Consider the following 16,087-nt stretch of genomic DNA (forward strand, 5'->3'; position numbering starts at 1 on the left):
CACTTCAAAGCACAGCAACAATCTTGTGATGTGACCGAGTAGCAGCAGGTTACCAGTACAAAGCTGTCCCACTGACACAGAACATCTAAATAGGAAGAAATCCCTGCTGACTCAGGCCTGACAGCTTCGTTTCCTGGATTATTTTCATTCCGCTGCTCTCGCCCTCCTCCCCACAGATCCCCCCTGTCTCTGGCCTGGGCAGCTGCTCCATTGCTACATCTCACTCACTGCAACAATAGGTACAAGTGTTTTGCATGTCCTCCAGATGTTCATATAGCACAGGTTTATAAAGGCATTGCTCAATACTACACAGAGCTGTTGGAAGGGAACAAAGCAGATGGGTCATCAACAGAGACATGGAAGAGTCAGAACTCAAGGACAACATACATGCATGACAGATTGAACAAGGCTGAAAATGAAACAGATCCAAAATAACACTCTCCAACCCCAGCATAATTAAATTCTTGGCCTGATCTCTTTAATTGTTCACATAGAAGACAAAATTGCTTTTCTAAATTTCCACCAGCATGGCAATCCCATTCATTTCAACAGAATTTGCAGGTGTATATAAAGATGGGCAGCCACAGTAAGGTCTGCAGACTGGGGACACCCACAACAACCCCCATCTGTACAGGATGAGGCTTTTTGCAGGTCTAAAGCAGCCACTGTGACAGCCAATCATCACAAGGAATTGCCCTTCAACATCTGAGTTTTGTTTCAGTGCATCCATCCCTGACATCTCTTGCTCTGCTGTGTATTTTGACAATGGCATTTGCTCCATCCTGATCCTCTGTTCAACTAAACTCTGTCTCAATGAAAACCTTTGAACTTACCCAAAGCTCTGCTGATTTTGAAGCCACACCAAGCCCTAAGTCAATATCCTTTTAAAATAAACCAACTCCCCAAATGCCATTTAATAGTTTGATTTTATCAATTAAGTATCATTAAGATTTTCCCCTATGAAGTATTCAATTAAAAAAAAAGAGGGAGAACTTATTAAACACCCTGAGTTTAATAAGATGATTAAAATGAAAAAAGTCAAGGTTAATAACTTGGTAACTGCTCTATAACACTTAAGTCTGTATCTGCCACAGCATCACTAGTCTAAGTACTTGCTGGGGAAATGCCAATGAGCTGCTACAGAGCCAAAAAAAAAGGTCACAGAGCATTTTATTTTGCAGTTACTACATAAACAGAGGCTATTTTTAAATACCTCATCAAGAAGCAATGGCTCTCAAAAACAATGCCTTAAGTATTTCCAAATCCTTACAGGAGCCATCCCTCTCTTACAACAAACACATCTCAAAATACTTCACAAAGGAGCCCTCTGTCACTGCCCTCCCTTTACAGACTAAAAAAACCCCTGCATCGTGGAGATGACTTGCTCAAGGTCACCCAAACATGCCAATGCCAGAGCAGGGTAGAGAACCCAGATGTCCTAGTTTCAAATCAGCTTCTCAGCTGGCCCTGGCAACAAGTCTTAAGCACTTACTAGTGTGCACTAAAAAAATGTATTTTGCCTTAAAAGAGAATGTATTTTACAGACAAAACACCTGGGTGGGGGAGAAATGAAGAAGCTACTTAGAGGAGTTCACAGCTGCATAGACATCTTTCTTCTCCTTGCTCCAGTTTTCCATATTGTCTTTTTCATTTGTTAAACACCCATTCCCCCCCCCCCCCCAAAAAAAAAAGCAAAACCCAAAGCAGAACAGGAGCATTCCAACCTCCAAGGAAATCACAGGCTTCTATTACCACAGATTCAAGTAAAAACCACCACGTTTCATGTACTGTTGAATCTACCATCAGAACACAACACAGTGTTGGAAATATTAGGACCTTGCTTGTGTATCTTACCGCAATGAATAGTAATAAGGAAAGGTTAAAACCCATGCTAGATTTTAAGAAGAGCTTCACATATTGTGACATGTTTTAAAAAAGCCTCACATATCTGAATTCAGATAAACATGCTTTACAGATGGATTCAACTGTCTGAAAATGGGTATCCTGGGGCATGTGAAGATAGACTTCTTAAGCCTGCAGAAGAGCTTAATTGTACCTGTCAACAGGAGCCTGTATTGGGGAATCCTCTGAACTGGCTTGAGCAGATAGTGCTTGAGGGCCAGGCTAGCACAGCGGGGGCTCATCTGAAAGAAACACCCAAAATAAATAATGATTCCTTGGCAGTCAAAGGTTACAGCAAAAGTAAATCTGCCTACAAACAAGTACTGATTATACTGGATAAGCTTTTCATCTTTGAAAAGTGCTACTGCCACGGTGTTAAGCACCACACTACAGAGCAAGCATTTCTATGTGGAAGACTGCATGAAAATTACCCATGTGTTAAAGACTTGAGTAAGTACTCATACACCGTGGACCCCAAACGTGTGCTTTGACCTAGGAGGAAGAGAGGTGAAGCTTCCCAGAAATAAAGGAAACAGGACAGTAAGGGCAACATGCTCCTTTGTGATCGCTGTCAGTGTCCATTAGGCAAAAAGGCAGAGAAGACAGGAGTGCTAACTGCAGAAGTTTTAATTAATCCACACCTCTAAAGACAACACAGAATTAAAAGATCCATGCTTCAAAAATGCTAATTATCTCGAGTTTGCATTCAAAATAATCTGAATCTGAAACATCAAATCCTTCAAAAGGCCTCTTGTCTTCTTCCTGTCTCAAGCCAAGACTGCAGCAAAAAAACCCATCACCAAAACACAAACTGAGGACAGCTTCTAAAGCCCAGTGGAAAATCACAACTGCTAAGAAGTCACAAAACAGAATATATCTAACAAAGGAATACAATACCTCGAAGTCTTTGACTACTGAAGCAAATCCTGCATTCTTCTTACACTGTTCATCTAATAATGCAACATTTTTATCAAATTCTTTGATGTAAGTTGAATACATCTTTAGGTAGGGACCCTTTTTAACAAATATATCAGCAATTCTTTGATGCTCAAGCCTAGAAACAACAAAAAAAGATTCAATTAGAGCTAAAAATAGCATAAACCTTACAGCAAAACATCTTTCTTTTTCAGAGTAAAATGTGCTAGTTTATGTTCTGAACAAAAAGCTTACAGCAAATAGGCACCCATCTCAGTTGCTACTCTGAAAAATCTTATTAGGCACACGTCAAAACTAGTGTTAGATGACAACCACTTAATAGAGTCTTAGAAAAAATGGTCTTGAACTGTTTGAACACTTTAGTTCAAGGTGGATTTCTGAGGCAATGGATCTTCAAACGCAAGAGCAAGTCTTTGCCCATTGCAGTGCCTTTGGCAGTTGGTTTTGTATAGCTCCACCCACCAGTGGTAACTGAGAATGGTCTTCAAGAGGATTGTGGCTGTCAATCAGTGCTGTGCCTGATCAGTAGATCTAAACCACCTCTAAAATGCAAAGCAGTCTTCAGAACAGCCTCCTTTTTCCCTAATGAAGTCAGTGCACTTATTGTGCTCATGCACGGACCAGAACTTTCAATTAAAAACAACATTTCAAATAAAAACTGTGATTGCTACAAAAATGTATTGGCATGCCTTCTGGATCATTTGGCATGCATCTAGATAGCACAAAAGCACATCTAAGTGAAAAACAATCTCCTACACTTTCAAACCAAATTCTGACATTTAGGAAGGTACATGGAACACAACTAAGAGTCAAACCACGATCACATGGAGTCACACAAGCCCCCCAGAAATTTAAACATCAGAGGAGTGGTGTCCCTTTATTGATAGTCACCAGTGAGATAATCGCTCTTCCAGTTCCCTCAGGAGGTCCCGATTGAGTTCGTAGAGCTGAGGTAGGTAGTAGAGGATCTGATTCAGGATTCTGTCCTCAATCACTGGCTTTCCAAGTTGCCTAGAGGCATGTGCCACAGCATCCCGGAAATCCTGCCGGAGTACAAAGAGCACAGAAACCCCCCTTGCCATGAGTGAACAGCCTTCAAAGCACCAACACAGAGAGCACAACCGAGTTCTCATCGCAAACAGTCCAGCCACTGCTCCCTATTACCAAAGGCAAGGCGGGTACCATCTGGGTTATGTTTTTCTGCAGCTTCAATTTACTCCCCTGGGACTGCCCTAATCCCTTTGGTTTGACACTGGAGCTTTACTTCTTTGCTCCTGTATGCATAATATAGGAGTTGTTCATTATTTTTACAACATGCCCTTAAGAAATGTGTTGGTATCACTTATAAGGAAACTAAGGCAGGCTAAACAAAGCTTGTATCTGCAAGGTTATTGACACCCTTGAGTGTCTTCTTGCAAATATATAAGTCAAAACGCAAAATTGTCATAACAGCTAATACAATCATAGTATCTTACTTAAAAATCATCCTAGTGTTCATAACTCAGCTACAAATGCCATTTTGGAAGATATTCCTCTCTGACAAAAATGCAGGGTCTAAAAAATTACTGTGTGTAGCAGCTGTTCTAGGTACAGGAAAACGAACATCTAACAAAAAGATATTGTAACAACATGGGAATCACGAGATTTGAAATGTTGGCAATGATCAAAACCAACACTGACTGGTACCTTTGAAACACTTACAGGAAGGAGGAAAATACTTGCCCTTGAAGGATCTTATAGCATTTTCATGCTATAACGAGCTCTCAGCAGGACAGAGCTGATGCTCATTGGTCCTCATTAAACTATTTATAATCAAAATCTTGATCCCACACAAATCAGAATGGCCAAGATTGAAACTCAGTATCCATTATACAAGGTATTTTCCCTATTCACAAGCAAACAAATCTTTAAAAAAGCTTAGCAATCTAGCATTTCACTTGAAAAACAACACTGTCTTAACTGACAAAAAAAAAACCAAAAAAAACCAACAAATGAGGTGGTGTTATGTATTACCACGTCTCACTTGAATTTGAGCAAAAAGAGAATTAAGCTAAATTAGCTCTTCTGGAGTTTTTGGTTAGTGAAACCTAACATCATATGCACAATCTATAGGTATCCTGAAAAAAAGTCACCAAAAATATGTTCTAAGTACAATAATAAGTTAAATTTTAAATGTGCATGGGGTCCGCACCTGCCTTTGGAAACTTGTACAGCCCGCAGGTTAAGGAAAAAAAACCCCAACCTAAGCCCCACTTTTCCCCCTCCCCAGGTCTACTACCACAGTCCTTTCTAGCAATCTCATCAGTCCAGCATCTGGCACTATTTAGGGTCTCTCAAACTGGAGACTCAACTTTCCCCTGTTCTCCCTCATCATTACGTCAGCTCTGGGCAACGTGAGCTCCAGACACACTTTCTTGCTTTGTGACCCTTTGGGTCATGAAGGCTGTGACTGGGCAGTCCTGACAAGAAGCTGAAAAGAGATACAGGGCACTGGCTGTAACAGGGGAAGGCTGAGAACTAAATGCAAGGGAGTTAAAAAACAGATGGCGTTATTCATATGGAAATGTTCTGGTTTACATCCTCTGTGCAGACTAATGACACATAGGTTAACTACCAGCTGCATCTTATGGGTTTTTCTGACCCTGGGGCATTGCTTAACACTGAAATGATACATGGAATTACAATGGCAAAAGCTCAAATGAGGCATTCTGGAGAGCTCCATGCAAAATGCATCATCATATTATGATAATGTTCTTCCCCTGCCCCCAATGGTATGCACACACCATACACTGTGTGTACTTTGCCATAGGATGAGACAAGAATGTTGTTTGAATGTCATAAGGTTGCTTGCACGACAAAAAGCAAGGCGGTTTTGTCTGTATCGTAATCAACAACCCAGACTTTCCCCTGACCAAACAACAAAAGGAGAGCAGGGAGCCAGGTTTAAGCACCACTAGATAACACAGGAACGTCAGCTGTAGTTAAGAGCATTTATTTAAGTTCTAGATACAGCATTCAAAGAGTCTGCAGGGCGTTTTCCAAATACAGATTTGGTTTTGACCCAAAGTCTGTCAGCTTCATCACAGTTTATAGATTATGCCATGAAAGGTTCTATCATTAAAACAGCCAACCAAAACCTTACTTCATCACCCGCTATGTCCCCTCCCAAAACTGAGTAAACTGAGGAAGTGCTGCAGAGAGGAAATACAGGGAAGAAAGATAATGTGAACCTTTCAAATTTCAAAAGCCTGCAAAACAACAAGAGATAAACTTTAATGCTTTTTTTTTTGCCCTTCTTTTTTTTTAATTATCTTCAGTACTGACTATGCATTTGCCACTGTAATCATATTAAGATTTATTTTTAACCTGGCAGTGGGTGTGAAGTAACTGTCATGCCAAGTTCATCTTGAGATAAACTCAAGAGCTGAATGCAGAGAGCACATGCCTGGGGATGGGGGGTGGGAAAAGAAAAACAAATGTAACAAGGCTGGAATTAACAGTGTTTACACTTGAAGGTACTGGCCTTCTGAGAAAGTAATTTCATATCCAAAAGGACAAAACATAGATCAGATCTGTTTTAATTACCAAATGTAAAATATGCTCATTTACAAAGTGAGCCTTGAAATTTCACCCCAAGAGGTGGAAGGTATTCAGATGACAACTTTTAATGCACATAGGTGAATGACTTAGAAATTAGAAATTGCAGTAAAAGTAATTTAAAGCACCAGGGCCTAGCTCCTTCTAAATCTAAATCAGTTCACTGCTAAATAAAAGCAGAATTGCTCTTGGAAATAATATATAAATTGCTATGATATCAATACATGCCTGCATGAAGTGATTTATATTACAAATGTATTTAGCACATAGTCCCGTATAACACTGCTGAAGAGCACTGCTTTCATCAATCTGTTCAAAGGCAATCACCTAGGTTGTCCTAGAAATTATTCTCTTTGAAGCAATGCAGCAATCCATTACAAGTGAATTTTAAAGACAGATTTTCTAATTAAAAATGAGTCTTTCAAATACTCCAATCTTACTCATTAAAAACAAAACAAAACAAAACACAAAAGAAAAATCAAACCCAAAAAACAACTTGCCACACTTTGGAATTAATGTGCTTATTTAACTGAAAAACATTTGCAACTCTAGACATGTTTCATATGCTGCATGACAAAACCCAAAATATTATGTTAGTTATACTGAATCATCCCAGCTTCTCACCAGGATATTTTTCTTTCCTTTCAGAAATGGGGAGACTATTGTACATTTTCTGAAATGTTTGTTTACAGTTTCTAGTTTTACATTATATTCTGGTCCAATAATAATCTTCTGATACTCCTTTTTACCGATTAGGTAAAGGTAATTGTTTTCACACAGCACAAGGGGACGGCACACATCACCATCCCTGGAAAGAACATTCTTTCCAAACCAGAAACAGTTTTAGTTTATGCTAGACTGAGACAGCCTCCCACTGGGTACTTGTCCATACGAAAATCTAGTCTAGGCATATTAAAGGCTTCTGAGCACATATTGTCGCTGAATTACTGCCTGCTAAAACACTTCCAACTTGAAAATGTGTAGGAAATTCTATTTATCCTGTTAGTATACACTCCCCTTAGAGCTGTGGAGTTTTTAAACAATTTTTGAGGAGGTTTCCACCATCACTGCTTTTGTTTCCTCCCACCACCCCTTCAACGCAGCTTCCTCAACGAAGCAGAAGGGCTGTGTTACCTGAAATAATTCTGACCCTGTTCTGAATCATCTGCGATCAGCCCATGCACTTCCCCTCTGCAAAGGCCCTGACTCCCAATCCCTCAGTTCTTCCACCAGAGGATTCCCAGTCCACAGTAAGTGACCTGCCTGTGTCAGTTTATGGAGCAAAGGTTGTAAACCACAAGAGGTACTGAGCAGACTAAACTCAGCTCAGCTGCTGACTGGGTTAAGTGCACCTTCAGGTATCTAATAGTTGAATGAAGATAATTTCAAATGGGTGAAATTAAAACTTCTTGGAAATTTAACAGGAAGAGAAAGAACTACATAATCTAAACATAGTCACGTATTTTACTCCTAAAGCTTCAACCAATTTTCATCTTGGATCTGTTCTTCCAGAACATACCATCAGCAAAGAAAAATAAGTCATAATCCCTTCCACTGAGGTACAACTCCCAGCTAAATACACCTGCAGATACCTCAAATATCAGTTTAATTTAAGGGAAAAAAAAAAAGAGAATGTTTGCACTTGGACGCTTTTCAAGGAATACACACAGACACACACATCCTATGGGGAAGGAGGAGGGAAGGGGAGGAAGTTTCACGACTGCCAGGCTGTAAGATGTGACAAACTGTAAACATGACTGCTTAGGATTACAGCTACAGAAGATTTCACAAATAGATTATTTAAAATATAAATAGGCACTCCTAGCTAGAGTCAGACTACTAGCCATAAACTAAGTCAAACCACAGCACATATAGTTAATTAGGACTATGACTAAGTGTGGATCACAACATTTTTTGAACATATGCCATTATTTTTGGAAAGCTGCCAAGCAGTTCCACACCTTTTTTCTCAGGTAATCAAATACTTTATAACTCTTAAACGAAATAATGTAGTTTCTTTTTCTACAATAATCAATTATTTGACTGTGGCATATTTCCAGAACATTATTTCAGGGAATAGGCTGGGTAGTAGAACAGTATTTCCTTATAGTAAGAGGACTACAGTTGCAACTCACTGTCATATGTCTCAGCAGTTCTAAAGCACTTCAGAAACAAAAAATTTATCAGCATATCCACCTCAGACTGGTCATATATTTAAATTTTGCAGATGGAACAAAAGGAGTTGGAAGTCGAGAGAATTTTTTACAGTCAAACAGTAAGTCAGTTGTAAGCCAGGACCAGAGGTCAGAACTTTGTTCCAAAGGCCATAGCTCTTTTATTTTTCATTACACTATTTTTCCAAATCTACTATGAATTATTTTTCATAATACTTGGATACAATACACATCAGTTTTTATAGATAAATAAAATTATATATTGTTTATATACAGAGAATATTGCAATTTTCTTCTGAAAAATGGAAACATTAAACCATAATTTTTCACTCTGGTGTCACTGGAAGGACAAACAACAGAAAATGATGCATGACCTCTTATCTGCCTTCTCCAATAAGAAGCTGATCTTTTGGCTGCAGAAATGCTAAGAGATGCCTCTTGACAAGCTCCTACTTACTTGGTTTCAGAGTCCAAATATGGACAGAAGAGGGGTCTAAGTCAGACTCACAGATTTAAAGGCTCAGGCAAAAGCCCACATGCCTAAGCTTTTCTCTTCACACAGCAAAAAGTCATATGCTAAGTCCTGCAGTGGAAGGAGTAAGCTAAAAAAAAAACAAAAAAACAAAAAAAACCCCAAGTTTCTCTGCTGGACCAGAAGCCTTGCTGCTTAGATCACAGCAGCAGGGAGGAAACAGAATCAAAAAGAATGGAAAGAACAAAAAGTGTGGTGGGTTTTGGCAAAAGAACAAAATTCAGAACAAAAAGATACCAAAAAACCTGACAACAAATAAACCAGGCAGCTTACTCTCCCAGCACCAGGGTGCTGCTGAGGAAGTCTTCTCACTCATGCAAAGCAACCCATCTCCAAAGAATCCCACAAGAAAGAAGTACAAAGGGCACCAATCCTGCCATACTCCTTTTCCAGGGACACTGGGTGTTTTTTGGGCACAGAGCTAGTCAGAAGAGATAAGCTTGTTTCTCCTATGTCACTCCTGTTTCAAAGCCGTTCACTGTTTCTTTTTTTCTGCAAGTGTCCTTAGGGAAAAAAAATAGTACTTCTCCCATATTCTCAACCCTTGTTTACCCTCAGGAGGCCATGCATGAACCATCTCACAAACATGCATACAGCAGAGCTAGTTTGATTTAAGCTCCTTTGTTTCCAGAAGTTTCTCAAAGCATTTTACTGGAATCTTGTCCCCTAAAAGAGCACTAACACAGTAAGAGAAATACAAAGATTACATCTAATGCTTGATTATACCCTCAAGCAATGCCATTCACTGAGACTGAGACTGTGTGCAAAGCCAGGTGAGTCCCTTATCTCACCTTATCTCTGTCATGACCAGCTTGTTTAGCATTTATAGAAGTTTCACCAAGTGTTTATAATTTTGCTGTGTGTCTTCAACAGAAGCAGTCAGATGTACTTGTACTTTGTGACAGTGTCCACACAGGCTGGCACCCTGGTGTCTTGGAAGAGTTGCTCCACCTAACGTGACTTTGCCAATATAAAAGAAAAAAATGCTATAAAATATTCAGTGGTACTTGTAACCAGTTTGCAATCACATTCCTACATTCTCAACTGCTTTGGATTCCACTTCAAAGGCTCGAAGAAGAAGCAAAGTAAAAAGCTTTTTCTTACATCAACAGTCCTGTTCCTTGGTGCCACGTGGTGCATTTAGTTGACATTGGTAAAACACACTGAGGAGAATATTATTCATTTCAGATCATTGCTAATGGAATTAGTCACTGAATTTCAAGTGGAAAACCACTAACAGATGGCTCAGAAGGTGCAATGGAGCAGCCCCGGACCAGCCAAATCTTTACTATGGGTAAAAGGGCACAGTCTGGGGAAAATATAAGTGCTAATTCAGAAATTTGTCAGAGGTTGCTTGACTGGCAGTTGGTAATCCTGACACTGAAGTTAGTAAGCCAAAGTGATTCACTGCACATGAAATCAAAAGGATAGTTTTATCAACATTTTAAAATTATCCATAAGAAATATATGCTTAAATCAACAGATTTAATAATGTGCGTGACAAACACACAAATCCTCAGGCATACCACTCTGTGGAAATAAAAAGCTGGGTTTCTGCACCCTTTCTCAGCTGTAGCAGTTTCTATTTAATGAAGAATGTATACATACAGAGCCTCAAAACTGGTGCCCTCTCTGACAAGCACACTCACCAAGGTTCCTGCTGCAGGCCAACTGACAAGGATAAAGTATTTCCTCAACTCCTAGCCTAGCATCCTCCCTGTTAGACCAGGCTGAATACAAGTTGATTGTCATTGCTAGCCAACAAAAACATATCTAATAGTTTTTATTTGGCAGCTAGAACTAGCAGACTGTCATGAATAAAGTTGCAAGTTCTCCATTAAAGGAGAAGCAAAACACATCCTACAGCACTGCACATTTACACTGTGGGGACAGCTTTAAGCTTATCCTAGAAACTTCCTAAGCTCTCTACTCCTTCCTTTCTCATATGGTTCTTCTGCTGCCTGTATCATCCTTACCAACAGCCTTTCTTCCAGTACTGCACATATTACCTAAAGAACTGGTACCCTGAATAGCGAAGACACCTTTAAAAAATAAGTTAAATGCCTGAAAAATATGATAATATAAAATTATGCAGCATAAAACTTGCCTAGGACAACTCTGTTTCTTTAACCAGTATTTAAGATTGAGTTCTGTATTATAAACCATGTTGAATGTAAGTTACACATTGGGTGCTACTGACTGAGCCAGCTTTTAAAAATGAAGCTTGAACAGAATCAAAAAATCAATTACTAGGAGGAAAGCAAAAGAAAAATCAGCAAATGATGTGGTAAATTCTTTGTTCCCTAAAAAAAAAGAATCTCTGTATTACAGGACTGTATACAACCATCTATAAGAGCCTTTGTTCCCAGTTTCACAGAATATGCTTCTCAAGAGATCAAGATAGACCAATGCATCTGTTTGCAATACAATCACTTCTATTGCCCACAGAAAAAAACCACTATGTTTGCACTTAAAAGAGTGACAAAATGGTACAAATACATATAATTTCAAATTTGACAGAAAACACACACTATGGAGCTAGAGAGAGAAAAATTCTTCATTAATTTACTATTACCACCTTCAACAGAGCATGTTTTACAAACTATCAATCTGCATAAAAACAGATGAAATACTTAACCCTTGTTGTGCACAACTCATCGCAGGTACTACAATCACAGGTGTTATCAGAAAGTAAACATCTGTCAAGGAAATGCAGCCTCAAAAAATATGCTGCCATGATGACAGATGCACCAATGAGCCATTAGCTATTAGTTGGATTACTTCAAGAACGTGTATTTTAATGTACCATTTCTAAAAGCAAATGGTTCCTGACCCACCTCCCACCATTTAAGGAGTTAGAATAACTAAAAACTTTTTTTTTGTTGCTATGTACATATTTATAAGCCAGTACAAGTTGGCTTATAAATATTCTGATTAACATAAATCAATGTATATACAATTTTCAGTATTCAATACACACACTCAACTGGAAACTACATAAATTAATTAAGCATAACTGCTTTCCTCCTACCTACCACCAAAATATGAATCCATTATATTAAATGCGAAACATTAAAGTTCATCTTAATTAGATTAATTGTTATATTTTGAATATGTACATACAGCAGGAAAAAAGGCACAGTCACTACCATAAAACCAAAACATAAAACTTTAATAGGTTACACAAATAGAAAAGGAAACTGCTTTTTTTTTGAGTACTTACAATGTGTAAGAGCTTTAGCACATCCACAAACCTATCAGAAAAGCAAGAAAAAGCAAACAGTTACATTTTAATTACCCAATTAATATAAATTGAGTAGCTATTAAGTTTAACATTGAGACTTACACTTTTTCTGAGCTCATGATCTCCTTGGCAATATGGTAAACCTTTGTTTTCTTTCCAGTTGCCTTACCCTGCAAATAAAATTATATGTTATACTACGCACCTACTAAAACTGTCATTAAGATCATTTCCAGCTATTAGTTCGTCAAATCCAAGATAATTATTCAATAGTTACTTCTGCAAAAAAACACTTCATACTGCTTTGAAATCTCTTGGCTTTGACACCTTCTGGTTTTTCAGGATCTGTGAGCAAATCAATTTAGCTTGTATCTGGAAACAACAATATTAGCTAAGAGCAGTTTTTACAACACTGTCAGCCTTTTCTTTTAATTATTACAGGAAGCACTGAAGCCCATAATGAATGAAGCCCTAGCAAACAACAATTATTGTTTATTAAAATACTAAAGTACAGATAATATTACTGTATAATTTGATTATTATTTTCTGATTTATACAGGAACAGTAATATCTGCAGTGAACTCAAATGTGTTTCAGGAATATCTTAAAAGACATACATTTTCTTTACTGAAAAACAAGACGACAGGAGAGGAGAAAAAAAAAAGAAAAAAGTCACTTTGAAGAAAAAAGCCAGTTTCTGACAATCTACCAACAGAGCTGCTGGAACACATAGCAAATGTACTGCAAAGATGCAGAAATGTGAGCCTTGTCATCCACCTGAAACACTGTGGAGATGATGTTGGGTTTCATGCGCACATTTGGCTTCCAAAAAACCAATGGCGCTGTCCAACCTCAGACTGAGGGAACAGATAAAACAAAGCAAATGGGGGCAGGCAGCAGGATGCAAATGTGTTTGCTACACAGTGTAACTTGCATGTACCATTTCCCTCAGATAGAACACCTTTCTCCAAAACAGCTCTCATGGCTTGCCATATGGCTCCCTGCTGCCAGCTGTCACCACATCTATTGCTTTCAGGCTTTCATTTTAATGGGCTGCAAAGAAAGAGAGGACAAGGAGCCCAAAAACATCACAGGATATACAACTCAAATGAGATGGAAGTCCTGGGAAGGCTGTACTGAGTATGGTAGTATAACATGGACACTGAACAGTTTATCTAGAAAATCAGGTATCAGTGGCATTTTATCCACAAAACTTTGGTTCACAAGCACCAATATTGCAAGATTTCTCTGGAGATTTAGTTCTCCTCCAAATCTATAAATTAGTCTCAAGTGCTGGAAATTAAACCATGGGACACATAGTAATCATAGGTTGGTGTTAACAATACTGTTGTATTCAAAGTAAAAAATAAATCTAAATTAATTTTTTTCATTGGAATTAAAAAGACACCATACCTAATTACTAAATTAAAATTTCTAAAATAAATAATTTGATATAACACCACATATATGCAAAATACATTATTTATTTTATATACTATATAGACAGACATCTGCACACAAATATGGGATTTTACTTCTGAAGTTAAGCTTATTTCCAAAGACCACTTAGATCTATCTAGTGCGGGTCAATCTCATTCAGGCAAGATTGTAACACCTACTCTCAGGCCTCTGTGCCTATTTAGAAAGCACAGCTGACACACTCCCTACAAGACTGAATTCACAAGTAAGTCAATTATGCAGAGCAAGGTATCTGCCATCACCGTAGATGTGTCAGTTGCAAATGAGATGAAAATTAGTATTTTGAGAATGAGATGCTACCACTAAACAATTACAAAACGAAATATCACAGTCTGTTTTCAACCCCATTTGAAAGACTTTTCACATACCAGCTGGTGCTGAAAGGGCCACTTTGCATTTGCTCAGACAAAGATACTCTGGCTCTGAGAGTCTCCAATGGGAGAACCAAAGGGATACAATAAGGCTCTCCGGCACAACACTGGAAAGGAGCCTTATAACTCCCCTAACAGATATAAAGCATCAAAACAGCCAGATGCTTGCGGTAAGGAAAAATAAAACAAGCCCAGCTGATGACCGATGCAGAGACTGCTTCATTCTCCTCTGCAGCTGCTCTCGCTGTGAGGAAGTTGGTTGTTAATTCCCAGCTGCCGGCCGCACGTGCCGCAGGCAGCTGAAGCCAGCGACAGCAGATGCCTCACAGCAAGCACTGAATTACTCCATAAAACCTGCCTGAGAATACGCCCAATGGGGACATCTTCCTGTAAAACTCTGTTGTGAAAGAGAGATGGCACGCAAGGTAAGTTAGATTCTATACAGGTACAGTCTTGTTTAGTTTCACAGGAGCAAACTTTTCCCTTGACTCTTTCCCTTTCCCAATTTAGTCTTCTCATTTGGTTTAACAACATTCTGGCCTGGCACATCAAGTCTTCTCTTCCAGCACTAAAAGGTTTCATTGGGTTTTTCTGTTTATCTTGTTGGAGCTTTGTTTTTGTTTTGTTTTTTAATTATTTTTAAGGAAAGGAAGCAGATATAACTACTATCAAAGGAAACAGCTGCTGGGACTGGTGCTGAGGAGAGTCACTGGTCTATGGGCAGGCTGGATTCAGGGTGTCCAGGATTGAGAAGTAAGAACAAGAGTACCTCAAAAGAGAGGGATAGGACCCTCATAACTTCATTTCATTCAGAATAGTTAACACTATCTTCCTGCTCCTCATTTGAAGAAGAAATAAGATTAAAATAAGGAAAATCACTCTAAGCTGGTGCTCACAGAAGGTAGAAGGTCAGACTTCAACCCCAACAGTCAGCTGTGGTTTACATTTGAAAATATCCCAACAGGTTACAAATTACGAAATACTGCTAGAGTGAGGAATACCTTCAGAAGATAAAGACAAAAAGATACCTGTTTATCTTCTTGAGGATCAGTCTCCCCTTTGCTGGAATCGGAATTTGTGTCATCATCTTCATCAGAACTGTTCATGATATCTTCTTCATCTGACTGGAGATCTCCCATTACCATGTTGGAATGATCATGGTGCTCTTCTAAGGACCTAATATTAAAATATACACACCATACTTTATTTGTGTAAAGAGCTTTCTGTTTCACCCCACAATAAATCATCTACTTGGTATGAGAGACCCTGAAAACAGTTGTGGTAGTCTGAAGATTACAACAACTGGAGGATTTTCCACAGTGGACTCATAACGCTGCAACATTTTATTTATGCTAGTATTGATACAACGCTCATTGACAGCAAGTAGAAGCCACAGTACTTTTGGAGTATTTGTATTATTCATGTCCATCAGAGTTTGCCTAACAACAAAGTCTGATAAATCTATTCCCTTATTGCTATGCACCTGTATAGAGCAACATTTGCACTGCATGCTAGAAGGCTAAAGAAATATCATAGTAATTTTGCTGTCCTCTATCTTATAACAGCAGGTCTTATTCCAGATATGGTACTCACACTGGAGCTTTCTGTGTGAAATTCTAGATGCATATATACATACAGGCCCATTTCTCAATGCATTTGCTAAACAACTGTATCAGTGATGGCAATATCATAACCATTCTGTCCAACAATTCTTAAAAACAGGAAAGCAGAATCTTTTGTGTTTAAGAACACCCATCACACAGAAACAGACACCTTTCGGATAGCTGTCAAAGCTGTAAAGCATAACCTTTTTCTGCTGCTGTACAATCATTATAGAGGTCTCTTTTTATTAGCT

General features: G+C 38.6%; 1 protein-coding gene across 3 annotated transcripts in view; it reads right to left on the reverse strand.

Annotated features, from left to right (window-relative positions):
- FGD6 (FYVE, RhoGEF and PH domain containing 6) overlaps positions 1–16,087 on the reverse strand; it is a 73,231-nt gene that overhangs the window by 28,125 nt on the left and 29,019 nt on the right. For all 3 annotated transcript variants that reach the window (XM_085046765.1, XM_085046753.1, XM_085046759.1), the window contains exons 3-8: positions 15,261–15,408; positions 12,488–12,555; positions 12,365–12,395; positions 3,730–3,881; positions 2,800–2,956; positions 2,057–2,144 (exon numbers count right to left, since the gene is read on the reverse strand). In XM_085046765.1, coding sequence (XP_084902891.1) covers positions 2,057–2,144; positions 2,800–2,956; positions 3,730–3,881; positions 12,365–12,395; positions 12,488–12,555; positions 15,261–15,408 — 644 coding nt within the window. The remainder of the gene's footprint in view (positions 1–2,056; positions 2,145–2,799; positions 2,957–3,729; positions 3,882–12,364; positions 12,396–12,487; positions 12,556–15,260; positions 15,409–16,087) is intronic.

Source organism: Lichenostomus cassidix, chromosome 1Aa, assembly GCF_008360975.1.
Source record: "Lichenostomus cassidix isolate B80296 chromosome 1Aa, HeHo_3.0, whole genome shotgun sequence".
Lineage (NCBI taxonomy): Eukaryota > Metazoa > Chordata > Aves > Passeriformes > Meliphagidae > Lichenostomus > Lichenostomus cassidix.